Source organism: Corylus avellana, chromosome 3 (genome assembly GCF_965113065.1).
Source record: "Corylus avellana chromosome 3, dhCorAvel1.hap1.2, whole genome shotgun sequence".
NCBI classification, from domain to species: domain Eukaryota; kingdom Viridiplantae; phylum Streptophyta; class Magnoliopsida; order Fagales; family Betulaceae; genus Corylus; species Corylus avellana.
Genome location: NC_142492.1, coordinates 11,736,275 through 11,750,623, shown reverse-complemented (window position 1 = coordinate 11,750,623; position 14,349 = coordinate 11,736,275). Strand labels below are relative to the sequence as shown.

Below are 14,349 nucleotides of genomic sequence, written 5' to 3'. Positions count from 1 at the left end.
GACATGTACAGTAAAAGTGAACAGTGATTTTGCACAGTAACTCCAAATATGAATGAACAGTGATCCGTCTGAGATCAAGGAGAACCAAGTAAACCGAAACCAGCCGTCCGGGCTAGTTCTGTTGAGCTGAACAATACTGGCCGTCATGGAGCCAGTCAAATGAGAAAACCTGAGAAAACTAGCCACCCGAGGGGCTAGATAATGCAGAACATAAAGGACCGTTAGAGGCCCAATTCTTCACATGTCTTCAGCCCCTGGGTAGGGGTAGTAGTCTTGTGAGTCTTCAAAATATGGTGGAACCTGGATGGGCTTCTCAGCAGAAGGTTTAGACGTCTCGTCTTCATCATCTTCTAAAGTATCCAGGGCAGCAAGCAGGGCTTCAATCATTTCTTTCTTCTTGGAAGAATTCTTCTTTGAAGAGCTTGAAGAAGCTGAATGGGGGGAAGCAGGGGAACTTTCTTTTTCTCGTTTTGGAGATGAGAAAGCACTGGGAGGAATCAACAAATTGGACAGGGCAGACGCTTTTGGGGCAGGAAGGGCCTTGGGAGCGCGAGCCATGTTCTTAACCTCAAGGACAATGGAATCATTTTGTGAGTATTTATCCCACCATTTGATATACCAATGCCTTTGGATTTTGTCTTCCGAGAGGTGATATTGCCATCTCAGAATCCAAGGAATCTTGAATTTTTTAACAAAATGAAGCACAGTTGGAAACTTTGCTCCATAGGAATCAACCTTGTAATGGCCTTTGAAAATTTGAAAGGCATCAACAAGTTGGAGGGGGAGAATATCAGGGAGACAACCAAATTGGTTCCACCACCTGGAGAACCAGAGAGGGAGAATACCAGAAAATTCTTTATCAAAACTGACAAACCAAGAATGTTCAAATTTCGAGGTTTGATGAAGGAGGAATTTGAAAAAGGCATCCACGTAATCATAATAATTACATGGGATGTTAAACCCGTTCAGGGACCTGGAATCAGAAGGGTGATTACCCCATTCTTTTTCCGAAATAATTCTCTTGAAATAAACACTGTGGTAAATTGTTTTCTGGAGGTTAATCTTATCAGGGATGACCTTGAAGAAAACAGAACCTGTTTGTTTCAGGATAGCAGAATAATAAGCCAAATTTTTCGAAGGATGTTCAGGAATCCAATGAAAGTTTGGGGGAAAGTAGGAGACGGCAATATCTCCGGGGGTAAGGGAAGGGGAAACCCGATTTAACTCAACAAAAAATAAATTTTGGGAGTAGGGGAGGGTCATGTATTTTGACGACGTCCGGTCGTACTTGACGGAAGGTTTTTGGGAAGGATCCGCAAAGGGATCAAAGGGGGCAGCAAGAGTGCTGGAATATGAAACCTGGGAACCAGGACAAAAGGGGGTGAATCTGTTGGTTAGGGCAACAGATGAAAACGGCAATGGGGAAGCAGTGGGAACAATAGAAGACTCTGACTTGAAGGTCAGAGCCTTGGAAGTAACTTTCTCTTTTTCTTTTTTTGCCTGCCATGGTGGCACTGCAAAATTTCAAAAGGAAAGAAATCAGAAATAAAGATGTAAAAATCTTTAAAATATCACAAAATAATTTTAAAATTATTTTGATGCAAAGTAAAACAGTTATAATAATATACGCCATGTGATGGGTGCAGGTATGAACAGTAGGTAAAACACAATCGTCAGGGGGAGTGTTTAAACAAGATAAAGTCCTAATGGGAGTAGGGTACTCATCAGACTCTAATCCTGAAAACCTATTAATCAACCTATTAATATCAATTTCAAATTTGGAAACGAACTCAAACTGAATTTTAGTACCAAATTTGACAGCAGAAACACCAATCTCATCAACAGAAAATGGATAAAGCAAAGAAAGAAAAGGCATGCCAAGAATAACTTTTTCTTTCATGTTTTTGACAAGAACAGCAGAAGTATGAAAGCGAACATTCTTTTGACAAACATGAATGTTACCGAGTTCATACTCAATATGCAACTTGTTTCCACTGGCAGAATTTAATCTTTGAGTGGAGGGTTGAAAATATTTTTTGGGGACAAAACCCTCTTGAATGCAATTCAAGTCAGAACCAGAATCAATCAAAGCAATAGTATCAAAAGCATATTCATCAGAAATACGGATATGAATTTTTGAATACCATTTGGGAGGAATAACTTTAGAAATCATACTGACAACCTTAGCCTCATCAGAGAGAGGTTTATGGGTGGATTCAGCCTCATCACCATGCTCAGAAATTTTAGTGTCTTCGTTACTTGAAGCACTTTCTGGAAAACATTTGTTAAGATTTAACAGCAAAAGCTGTTGTTGTAAATCTTTGTTTTCAGTTTTCACAGCTTGCAGATCAGTCTGCAATTTCACAATATCTTTCTTGATGTTACTGATCTCATGCTGCAATTCTGAGACAGTACGCACTTTGTTTTTCGGGTTTGAAAAACGTTTCAAAGTGTCTTCAAGAGAAATCTTGGAAGTAGCTGGTTTTTCAAAATTTTTAAACATGAGTTTCTTAAGTTTTTTAAGATACTCTTCTTTTAACTCAGGATCATCAATTTTTGAAATCAAAGTTAAAAGCAAATCTTCTTGTTCTTCTGATTTGGACATCATTGAACAAGTTTTTGTGTTGCAGCAAGAACCGGCACAGTTCTCAAATTTGTAACAGTTTTCATAAACAGAAGAATCAGAATGATAATCAGAATCCGAAGAGGATGGAAGATCATCATTAGAAGAATAATCAGAAAACCCATTGTTTTGGAAAATTCTGAAAATCTTTTGCTTTTCATCGTCCTTGATGTTTAAAGCATTTATCTCTTGTTTAATCTTTTTGGGAGGTTTAGGGCACTTGTCAGCATAGTGTCCAGTTTCTCCACAATTAAAACACTTATCTTTTGAAAAATATTTTTCAAATTTAGAATTCTTGCTCCGTTTGGGAGACTTAGACTTAGAAAATTTAGGTTTGTTAAATTTTCTTGTCTTTGATCTGTTGTAATATGGAGGGGAGGATTTCACGAAATCTTTTCTGGTTTTCTTCTTATGCTTCTTTGAAGGAGCAATAGGAGGCAAACCGAATTGTTCGCAAAAATTTCCCATTTCATACTTAGCTTTCTTGGCGTTCTTAAGCTGCTGTCGGATCATTTTTTGATCGATGCACATCTTAATGCCAAGTTTTTTCACTGTGGAGAATAAATCTCCATAGGTCAATCTTTCAAAATCGATGAGACCAGTGTCAGTACTGATCAACTCATCTTTAACCTTGTGAGCAAATAATGAGGGTAAACCATCAATAAACTTTTCTTTCCAATAAGGCTTTTGGCTATCAGACCTCATCATAACACGGGAAAGAAAAACATCTTGATACCATCTATAGTCAGACATAGTAGGGCATCGAAGATTGTTCAAATAATCAGAAATACGAGAAGTAATGTTGGAGGGAGTTCCAACAAAATTCTTGATAATCGTATAAATCAAGGTGTTAACACCATCAGGTTCACCCATGCCAACGTCCTCATTGAAAATGGGTATACCTTCTTCATCACACTTTACTGCTTTCCTGATTTGGTTTCTTCTGTCCTCAGTGAGATAATTATCCCACCAATTTCGAAGGGTACCAGAAAAACCAGTAGCAAGTAAATCCACAATATCAGTTTGACTTTTACTGTGGTTTGAGATGTAGGCATTAGCAACCATGGCCATGTGATTCATCTTGTTGAGCAGTTCTTGCTCAGACAAACCATCAATGTTCCATTCATACAACTTATCAGCAGAAACAGAAAACTGAGTATGCAAAAACCTTTCCTAAAATTGTAAATCAGGAGGGGTAGGTTTTGGATAAAAATTCTTTGTCTGATTGAAAGTTCTAGATCCGTCAAAGATCCTTTGGAGTTTTGGCTCCATTTCAATCTTTCCAAAGTTTTGTTCAAGAACTTTGATGTCAGAATCAGTGGAATCAGCAGAGGATTCAGAATCAGATGAAAAAGCTTTTTCCATGGCAAAATTCTGACCAGAAGTACTGGCACGAGTCGTCTTTAACTCGGCCAGTTCAGCAAGCAATTTGTTCACTTTCTCAGTGTTCTTCTGAGAAGTGGTTTGAAACCAGGAGATTTCTTTAAATCAGGGAGAGAAATCAGTGGTTTTTCAATTTTTGGGGGAACAGAGGAAAACTTTAAATCAGAGGAAGAAGATGGAAGTTTATCTTCAATCCGATCTAACTGTTGACCTATGATATGAATGGATTCGGAAATAAAATTGTTTTGCTCAATGATTCTCCTATCGTTCGTGATAGGGTCCTTATCATGAGTTTTGAAAGGGGAACACTTGATAACCATGTTGTTGACATTCAGAAGAGTGGTCTCAGTAGGAGGATGGGAAGATCTGATTTCAGATTTATCCTCTCTGACAAACTTCTTTTTGACAACGTTCAAATCATTTTCGTCCGGAAAATGTTTTTGGAGAAAATCAAAAAACAAAATGTGAGTCTGGGACTCGATCATAGCTTCGGCCCATTGGACCTTGATACGATCTCATTCCTTTTGAGAATACTTAGCATGGTAAGCATGCCTCAACTCACGATTTTCTTTTGAAGAAAAATCCTCGTTCAAAGCTTTCCAATCAATAACAGAGAAAAAGTCTTTGATATGGGCAGTGATAACATTACACTGATGGGGAAAATCAGATGTAACGGGAGCAACAAAATCAGAAGCAGAGGGAGAAAGAGATCCGCGATCGTCATCCGTCAGTGGATGATTTTTCGTGGAATAAAAAGCAGATGAAACTTGGGAATCAGTGGAAATTCCTTTGAGTTTCAAACCAGGACTAACAGTGGGATGAAGATGAGGAGAATCGTTAAGGGATTCGTCGACATCTTTATCTCTACGACGGAGTCCTTTTGAGGTCGTTGAACCAGCAAAAGAATTCCTTCGTTCGTTAATCAACAGGGGACGTTCAATTCTGTTTGAATATCCCAAATCAGCAAAATTGATTTTAACAGATCCATCCATGTATTGTTGGATGTAATCAAGATTAGAGGCATCGTTAACTACTCGAGAAGGTTTTGCAACATTCTCCAAAAGCCACTCGTTGGGGAGTTCAATCTCCGACCACCGAATCATCTTTGGAGTTTTAATATGAGCATTCTGAGTAGAGCTCTGAATCAACAGAGTCGATTCGCCAGTGTTCTTAATCACAACACGTGGATCAAGATTTGTTTTCATCAACTTGTAATAAATACGGTAGATGATAGCAACAGGATGGCTACCTTCTTCCATATTATAACCAGATGTGAGAATATTCAGCGTTAGTGCTTTCAGAATATGAACATCGGTTAAACTCAAAGTCATGTTGGGGAAAACATCAAAGTGGACAGGGCCACCAAACAAAGATGACTGAATTAAATTAATAATGCTTGTTTTGAAATCAAGAAAACGAGCATCACGCAAACAAAGTAAAACAGATGCATTAATACCGAGTCGAGTCAAAGCTTTGACTGCAACTTGGACAGAACCAACATGCAAAAATCTGTATTTCTTTGCAAGAGCATTGTTAACAAAACGCTTGCTGAACAAGGTAATAGTCTGATTATTACCCGAGACCGGGAAGGTCTGTTCAACAGTTTTGACAGAATATTGAATCTTAAAAGAAGATTGAAACCAAGTAGTATTGTAGATATCTCTAGCGTCCAGCTTGGGGATGTTCCACTTACTAAAATCAGCATTATCATCAACCAAAATGTTTTCATAGTTAACCACGTCCGGTGGCAAACTGGAATTAGAGCTAACAGAAGAATTAGATCTGAACATTATGACATACAAACTAAACTCATAATCACTCACTGGGTGAAGTCTTAAAGGATCTCATCCTAGGTACTCACTCACTGTGTAACCAGTCTCTATGTGTAGGGGTCTTCCTAAGACACTAGACTATTTGCACATACCCTTGGCCTAACCCTTTGGTGAAACTATCCACACATACCCTTGGCCTAGCCCTAAGCTGAAACCAGAACTATTCGCACATACCCTTGGCCTAACCCACAGCTCTTCTTCACGCCCTGACGCCAACTCCAGGCTTAAGCGGGACTTACAGATACCTCAACACTGTAGTGACGGGGTGGCGAACTACCGTTCCTTACAACAGAGGTGACGGGGTGGTGGACTACCGTTCCAACAAAAGTGACGGGGTGGCAGACTACCGTCTAACACTTAGGATCTCGACACAGAGAAAGGTTAACAGGGGGTAAATAAAAAGGAGGAGGCAAAGACTATGCACTCAGGGGGGGAGAAAGAGAGAAGATGTATAATCAAGGCAGTCAACAGATCGGAACTCTTATGGCTCTGATACCAAGACGGGGGGGGGGGGGGAGGGGTGGAAGCGCAATATGCATATAGATGCAGGGGATGAGGGGTAGATGATAATAGATGCAGAACATAAGCAGTTGAAAATCAAAGCAATAGAACCGACCAAGATGGCGGTATGACAATTGATAGTCAAAATAAGCAACTGAAATTAAAACAGTTGATAAACAGATAATCGTTAAAGATTATACAGATAAAAACCTAAGCTTGAGTAAGGCGTTCGGACTTACTGAAGTAAGGATAAGAAGAAGGAGAAGAAGAAGAAGAATGGCTGGAGGATAGAGTGTCTCAAGGAACCTCTCAAAAAACCTCTGCCTTACAATGGAGAAGGGGAGCCCGTTATATAGGCTTTAGAAAAACAGTAAATTACAATCATGAGCCGCGTCCAGCGGTCAAAAGTAAACAGTAAAAAGTAAACAGTAGATTGGCACGTCTGGCGCCAGTCTGAACAGTGAAAGTACCAATCTGGAACAGTAGATTGTCGGCACTGTAGTGTCGGCGGACAAATCTTGAAAAGTGAGTGAACAGTGCATCTGAACAGTAATCCTGCGCGTGTCGTCCGGACATGTACAGTAAAAGTGAACAGTGATTTTGCACAGTAACTCCAAATATGAATGAACAGTGATCCGTCTGAGATCAAGGAGAACCAAGTAAACCGAAACCAGCCGTCCGGGCTAGTTCTATATATATATATATATATATATATATATATATATATATATATATATATTTTGGAGAAAGATTGATCTTCATTAAAAAAAACTAGAGTTTGGGACAAAGCCCTACAAAGATAGAGCTAATTGCTCTAAAATAACAACGTCAAAAATACAACTTATATTTATTATAAAATTTTTAATGTCAATATAAATTATTGGGATTTAGACCATAATCCCTTGCAATGAGTGTGACATTAATCCTGTGCGTCTTTCACCTGCCTTAGTATTAAATCTTTGTTTCTTTAGTTTTCTTGGAGGTCCATTTGCCCATGGATTGCATAATAGAAAGTTTTTTTTTTTTTTTTTTTTTTAATTTTTTATTTCATGGCTTCCCTTTAAACTTTTTCTTCTTGTGTGAATTCAAAAGAATACGCCAATTTAATAAACGCTATAAAAAATTGAAGAGCAGATAGAAGCTTGGTGGACCTAGTAAAAAGTAAATCCATCAATAGTCCATGCAATTTGTAATGTATTTTCTTAACTTTAAAAGTTTGTAATATGTGAGGTTTTAATCTTTTAGCCCCTCTTTTTTTTTTTTGACATGTCCACACAAGAGAAGAGGAAGGGAGATTTGAACTAATGACCTCCGATTGATGAGGTGCGATTCACAGCTGATTGAGCTACCCCTTGGAGACATCTTTTAGCCCTTTTCAGTTATTCTTATTATTGAATTTTTTTTTGTTAATTTAGATGACTAACAATAACCTATAAAATGTTGGTTATATCCCTACAAAATTTATAATAATACAACTATTTCCTTATATTAAAAAAAAATTAAAGTAAAAAGAAAATTCAAAAAAAGAAGGTTAAGTATGGTACTGCAGCTTTTGGTGGGCTTTATCATAGCCCGGATGGCACCAGAGGAATCCACCCGACCCGGTTGATTCACGTCACGTCAATCAGCATAAGATGCAACGGCTATTGCGCTGGTTGGCCACCGTAAGAGTCTGAGGATGACTAAGCTGCCACTACTATGTTGGGGATCTTGGCTGTATAGTCTATAGAAATAGAATTAAAGTCAACGAGCCAGTTGTAAGTTTTGTGGGATTGTTTCGTTCTGTATTATCTCTGCAAAAGATGTGGATTTTTGGCTGGAAAGGGCAATCTGGTTTCTCAGCCCGTTCAACAGCAGAGGAAGTTACCCAAGGAATTGATGGAACTGGTCTCACTGCCATTGTTACAGGTATTTTCTTTTCATCTGGGTCTAACTGGTCTTGGCTTTTTTTTTTTTTTTTTTGGAATTTGTGGGTTTTCAGGTGATGGGAAATCTCATTCAGGAGTGTGAGTTTTGTGTTTTTTTTTTTTTTTTGGTTGGGAATAAATCGCTAAAATATTTGTTCTTTATTCCATGGAGTTGCTATTGTTGTTATTTCAGCTTATTAATTAATGGTATTTACAAGGGAATTAGTGAAGCAAAAAGAAATGACAACTTTTAAAACATTAATTGTTTTGATAAAATATGAATGATTTTATTGTCTGTTTGCATTTGTGATCATCCTTGGGTTTTGGTGTCCAAGATACAATCTAATATTTCCACAAGATAATTCTTTCATGTGAGATTCAGGAAAAAGTCTTGGTAGATGATAAATTTTGCTGTTTTTGCTATGATATTTTTTTTTGTGATAAATCATGGTTGTGTGAGTTTTTATGGAGTTGTGGGAGTTATGGAAATCTGCTTGGTAATCATTTATGAGTTGGTCTCTATAGGTACCATATGTTGGTTATCATTGATTGGTAATCTGCTTCTTTGGAAATAATTCTGGATTGATTTCAGTCCTGGTCTAATGGAAGAGATTTAGTTTTTGTATCATGCGGGGTGTCTGAAAATGTTACATTGAGGTCCCAGAATTGGCACCTTAGATATATTAATATCAACTATGTGATCTTATGAGCCTTCATTATTGGGGTGGGGTATTAGCTTCGTGTTTGCCAAAGTATACTTTATTCTAGAACTCAGTTACTTTGGAAGAATGAACAGAGCAATTTAATTTGTTGAATAAAAGTATCTTTCAACTCCTGTTTAGGAAAACAAGGGTGATTCAAATAGATGGTTCTGGACTAGGTTGGTTCTGTTTATATCCCTGTTATTGGCTGGAGCAATTGGTGAGTTCTGCACATTTTGGCATATTTGGCTTCTTAACGTTGATTTGAATTTCAGGATCATCAAGTGGCATTGGTGTAGAGACGACGCGTGTTCTTGCGTTGCGTGGTGTCCATGTCATTATGGCGGTGAGGAATATGGATGCCGGTAGGAACGTCAAAGAACAAATTCTTAAGGAAATCCCCAATGCCAAAATTGATGTCATGCAGTTAGATCTTAGCTCAATGGGATCGGTGAGGAAATTTGCATCAGAATATAATGAATCAGGTCTTCCACTGAATCTCCTCATGTAAGCACAGTAGGCTGAATCTCTCTCTCTCTCTCTCTCTCTCTCTTTCCATGAGACGGTGCATGGGCCTGCATGCAATCATGTCTCTGCTTGCTGCATGAATGCTTACATGCATATTTGACCATAGTAGTTTTTGTTGCTTCCTTCTTTGTTTAGTTTGCTCTTTCATTGACCTCGCTAAAAGCTATATATTTTTTAAAGTAACAATAAGGAGTAAATTCTCTGTTGTATGTTTGAAAGTAACAATGCAGGGGTGATGGCGAGCCCATTCATGCTTTCCCAAGACAACATCGAACTGCAGTTTGCAACTAATCATTTAGGTATGTTACTCATAAGTTTCTTTGATATGTCTTAAGGCTGCAACAAACTCTTGCATGGGGAGCAGTGTTGACAGTGATGAGGGAAATTTTAGTTACAGAATTCCCATTTTTATTTATTGATCTGGTAAATCAGAATAGTTTGTTTTTTCAATCAGAAATAAAGCTTGTTCCAAGATCCAATCAGTTGCACTGTTCCCTTATATTATCTATAGAGTTTCCACATTTTTCTTTGGTAAATAAAGGATAAGGGGTAAATTACATTTTACCTCCTCAAGCTGCCACTTCATTCTCACTTGCAACTCAGATCCTAAATCGAAATTTCAGTTCTACCCAGCTTCTTATTCTGTGACAAAATCCCTCCCTTTTGTACTTCCATCGACTGAGATCAAACAAAAATCTGCTAAAACGGTGCTACTTCAATTTGATTTTTGTTATTTTTCTTAATTTGGCAAACACCGAAAATAGGGATGGCTGTTGTCCTACATCAATATTGAAAGAAATGAGAGTAAAATAAATTAGAGGTGAATTGCTCCCTATAGATAGAACCATTTACATTATCTCTAATAACAACAATATATCTATAACCGAAATTCTGATAATGATCTTAGAAATATGTTTCATTTATATTTCCAGAATTTAGAGGATAAAAAGTGTGAGGTAAATAGAATTGTGGATACGTTGATAAGAGATTCGCTCATCATGTTGTGCAAGCCGCACTAGAGAAAGGTGTGGTTTGATGATAGAACTGTGAATGCAATTTGTACTGAGTGTTTTCATCCATTGTCATGGTAAGGGCGAAATGGTCATTTCAAAGGATTTTAGTGCACGTGGGAATGTGTTGCATCCAAAATAATGGCAAAATTTGACGGAGGGGACAAACTGGAACTGAAGCTTCAATTTAGGGTCCACAGCAATTTAAAGTTTAAAGGTGTAATTTACCCATAAAAGTGTAATTACACCTCTAAGTTTAGAGGTGTTTTGGGGGGGGGGGGGGGGGGGGGGGTTGGGGTTAAAGTGTAATTTACCCATAAAAGTCACAAAAACTTAAAATACTCTTGATTACATTTTTAAGAAAGACTTTGTGAATTATATACTTGTTACCTACTCTTCAAATGAGTGGATGAGCGCTCGAGGTCTTAATACCATTTTGCAGGTCATTTTCTTTTGACAAACCTTCTATTGGATACCATGAAAAAAACTGCTCGTGAAAGCAACAAAGAGGGGAGGATTGTTATTGTAGCATCCGAGGGTCACCGATTTGTGTATCGTGAAGGGATTCGTTTTGATAAGATCAATGATGAATCAGGGTAAAAATTTTACTGGACAATATGATGACTCTTGCCTCTATGTAGCATATGTTTTGTGGCTTGAGGTGTTCATAAATAGCAATGTCTCTTCTCCTAAATTTTTGTGTTTACTTGATTATAACAGATACAACATGTTATTTGCTTATGGGCAATCAAAGCTTGCCAACATATTGCATGCTAATGAGCTTGCGAGGCGCTTGAAGGTACTTAAAGCGTATAAGCCATCAATTATTAACCCAGACATGGAGGCAATTGTATCTGATCATGTATTATCCTCCTTATATATATTTTTTATGTTTTCTTCAATAACCTAAAATATGTTTGGTTCCTGAATTATCTGATAAGGAAATGCTTATGCAGGCCATACATTATTCATGTCTTTTGTCAGTAAAATATTAAATAGCTTCCTAAGACAAATAAATGTCCCTAAACGGCTAAACATGTGGGGAGTCACGGAAATATTTTTCTTTAAGATGTATCTCCTTATTTAGTTGTCTGTTTGCCTCTTTGGTGGGTGCTGTCACAATAATTTCTAGGTAACACCTGGTCCTTCCAGGTGGGGTGATTCGCAATTGGTGCACATGAAATCATACTGCAGTCTAATTTTTCATTTTCTTAAATTGTGATCCTAATGCTTAAACTAAAAAGTAGAGGAGTAGAGATAAATTAAATTAATTGTTAAAAATATTCATGCCCCAGTGGAAGTGCAGGACTGTTACTTAAGTGCTCGTAATCGTAATATGCCAAATGAGGACTGTATCTTTTAGAGCTTTTCTCATTGTTGTTTTCCCTTTTCTGATCTTCAGCAGCTATATATTTCTCTCTTATGATGTCTCTTATTCTTTCTTTTTGAATTTACCAGTAAGCCAATTGAATGCATTCTATGTATAGTATAAAATTATATCTTAATTATTATAAGCAGTGAATTGTTAGCTTCATTTATAAATGATAAAGATAATTTTTACTTTGTGACTCTGGGCTGGCATCTCATCCTTGGTGTGCATGATATCCTCAAGCTCAAATAGGCAACTGTCTCATTGCTATTGCCTTGCCTGCCATACACTTCCTGAAGGTACCTGGGAGTCAGGCTAGGGAAACTATCGCCTAGGCGCATATGCTGCCACGGACTTTTAAGAAGCACAGTGGTAGTTTGTAGTCATCCATTTAATAAAACTACTTGATGTAGTGTGTGAATGAGACTTGATTTAATGGAAAATTAATAAATTATCCATTGTTTGGTTAGCACTAGAAATAAACTCTGAAGTTGATTGAATTCACCTGCTCATGTAGCAGCCCAGTTTGAATTAAAGAACTTGGGGTTTTTTACCAAGTTTGAAGCCCTTAGTCTTGGGGTTTGCTCCCTTCAAGGTCTAAGGTTTAATACCTCATGGGTGCAAACAATTTTTTGAAGCACATCCCTTGGTAAAAAGCTAGCGATTTAACCAGTTTCGTGTAGAGAAACTTCTGAGAGTGCGGTTCACGGGACCGGAGTTTACTTTACAGGGTTGGGTCCGAAGGGCCCTGTCTTGGAGAGGTTTCCCGACATAAAAAAAAAAAAAGTGCACATAGTATCAAGTCAAAGAAATTATACATACACAGTAATAGAAGTATAGATAATTATTTACCTAGTGTTGATGTATGGAAATGAAACATGGTTGCTATGCTGACCTACACACTCAAGATTGCTGCCATTTGATGCAATATAGAGATAATGATGTAAGGTCAAAATATTTTCTTCATGTCATTAATGATAATAAGAGCATGTTTAAGATTGTGTTAGGGAGCCTAAAAAGTACTTTTAGTACTTAAAAAGTTGTGCTAAACAAAAAGCTAGCATGTTTATTAAAAAACTTCAAAAATATTTATTTGACTTTTTTACTTTAAAAATTGCCAAAACGAACTTTTTGGAAATCTTAAAAAAATAAAAATAAATAAAAGCTATATTTTCTAATGCAATCCTAAACATGCTCTAAGACTTTAAAGATCTGTTTAACTGCTCTTTCAGTTAGTAAGTCCATCTAGTCATTTTTATCATGTGAGGCAGAATGTAATCCGCAATTGTTGGTTTTTTTCGCTCTTATAAACAGGAAGAAGGGGTGGAGATAACTGCTAATTCCCTTCATCCAGGTGCAATTGTTACAAATCTTCTGCGTCACCACAGTTTCATTAGTGGTAAACATCTGAGCCATTTGACTTATATTCTTATACTTCTTTTGTTTAGGGTCAGGTTCCGGGTATTCTAATTCGTACCTGCACAAATCTGTCTTAGTATCATACCTCTAATTATGGAACTAGGCTATTTTGTTGATAGTGAAAACATCTAGTTATTGCACCTTCTCACTAGGAAAAGGTTCCCTTCGACAAATTGGGTTATGGGTTTCCTCATAGAAATCATATAGAAATCATGAGTTTTTAACTACTTTCACAGAATGTGAAATTGTCCCTTTTTGTGTTAATATTTTTACTGTTGGCTTAATGCAGTTATTGCCAGTACACTTGGTAAATATGTGCTTAAAAATGTTCATCAGGTATGTATTTCCTGGTATATATATTAATATGTGCTACCCTAGAAAGTGTACCTGAAAGCCCTAACAAAATGTACTTAAACAGCTTCACTTGAACTTGCATGTCCCCATGCAGCATGGTTGCTTATTAGATTCATTTCCATGGTTGTAGGGAGCAGCAACTCAATGCTATGTTGCATTGCATCCACAAGTTAAAGAAGTAAGTGGTGAATATTTCATGGATAGTAATGAAGCGAAAGGCAGCTCTCAGGCTAATGATGCAGAATTAGCAAAGAAATTATGGGACTTCAGCTTGAGCTTGACTAGCCAAAACTAGTAAGGGTTTAAGGCATTCGTTTGAGTTGTACGCTCTCTGTCCTTCGAAGAACTGATAAAACTCGTACTTTGTACTTTGGACGAGTGTCTTATGCTTTTAATGATATTTTGATTACTTGTATTATGAAAAAACTAATAAAATTAGAATACATAGACAATATTCCAATTGACACAATTTTATATCTTATAAGCATAAGTTATATCAATTATGCACGCTCACAGCTAGATTCATGACAATCAATATCTAATTATTTATAATCATAATTAATAAATATAACCTAACTTCTCAACACAATATCCAATCAAAATAATATTACAATCCAATAAAGTTCATCTTCATATACGATTACATTCCAACAAATAACATGATAAAGCCTCCTCACTAAGTATCGACATTAATTATTAGTAGAATGGGAAGTAGATAGAGT

The 14,349-nt window shown here is 37.1% G+C and overlaps 1 protein-coding gene across 1 annotated transcript; it reads left to right on the top strand.

Moving 5' to 3' along the window:
* The first annotated feature begins 7,988 nt into the window (after positions 1 to 7,988).
* On the top strand, positions 7,989 to 14,096 carry LOC132173666 (short-chain dehydrogenase TIC 32, chloroplastic). The gene is made up of 8 exons (XM_088514512.1): positions 7,989 to 8,247; positions 9,223 to 9,454; positions 9,695 to 9,774; positions 10,928 to 11,081; positions 11,206 to 11,284; positions 13,169 to 13,253; positions 13,563 to 13,609; positions 13,758 to 14,096. The coding sequence occupies exons 1-8, from the start codon at positions 8,142 to 8,144 to the stop codon at positions 13,920 to 13,922; spliced, it is 948 nt and encodes a 315-aa protein (XP_088370638.1). The 5' UTR covers positions 7,989 to 8,141; the 3' UTR covers positions 13,923 to 14,096.
* The last annotated feature ends 253 nt before the right edge of the window (positions 14,097 to 14,349 follow it).

Bases quoted from the DNA above. Each gene is read 5' to 3' on its own strand.
- LOC132173666 (XM_088514512.1), top strand. From the start codon at position 8,142: ATGTGGATTTTTGGCTGGAAAGGGCAATCTGGTTTCTCAGCCCGTTCA. The intron at 11,082-11,205 runs GTAAAAATTTTA...TGATTATAACAG, and splicing joins AAGATCAATGATGAATCAGG to ATACAACATGTTATTTGCTT. The intron at 11,285-13,168 runs GTACTTAAAGCG...TCTTATAAACAG, and splicing joins AGCTTGCGAGGCGCTTGAAG to GAAGAAGGGGTGGAGATAAC.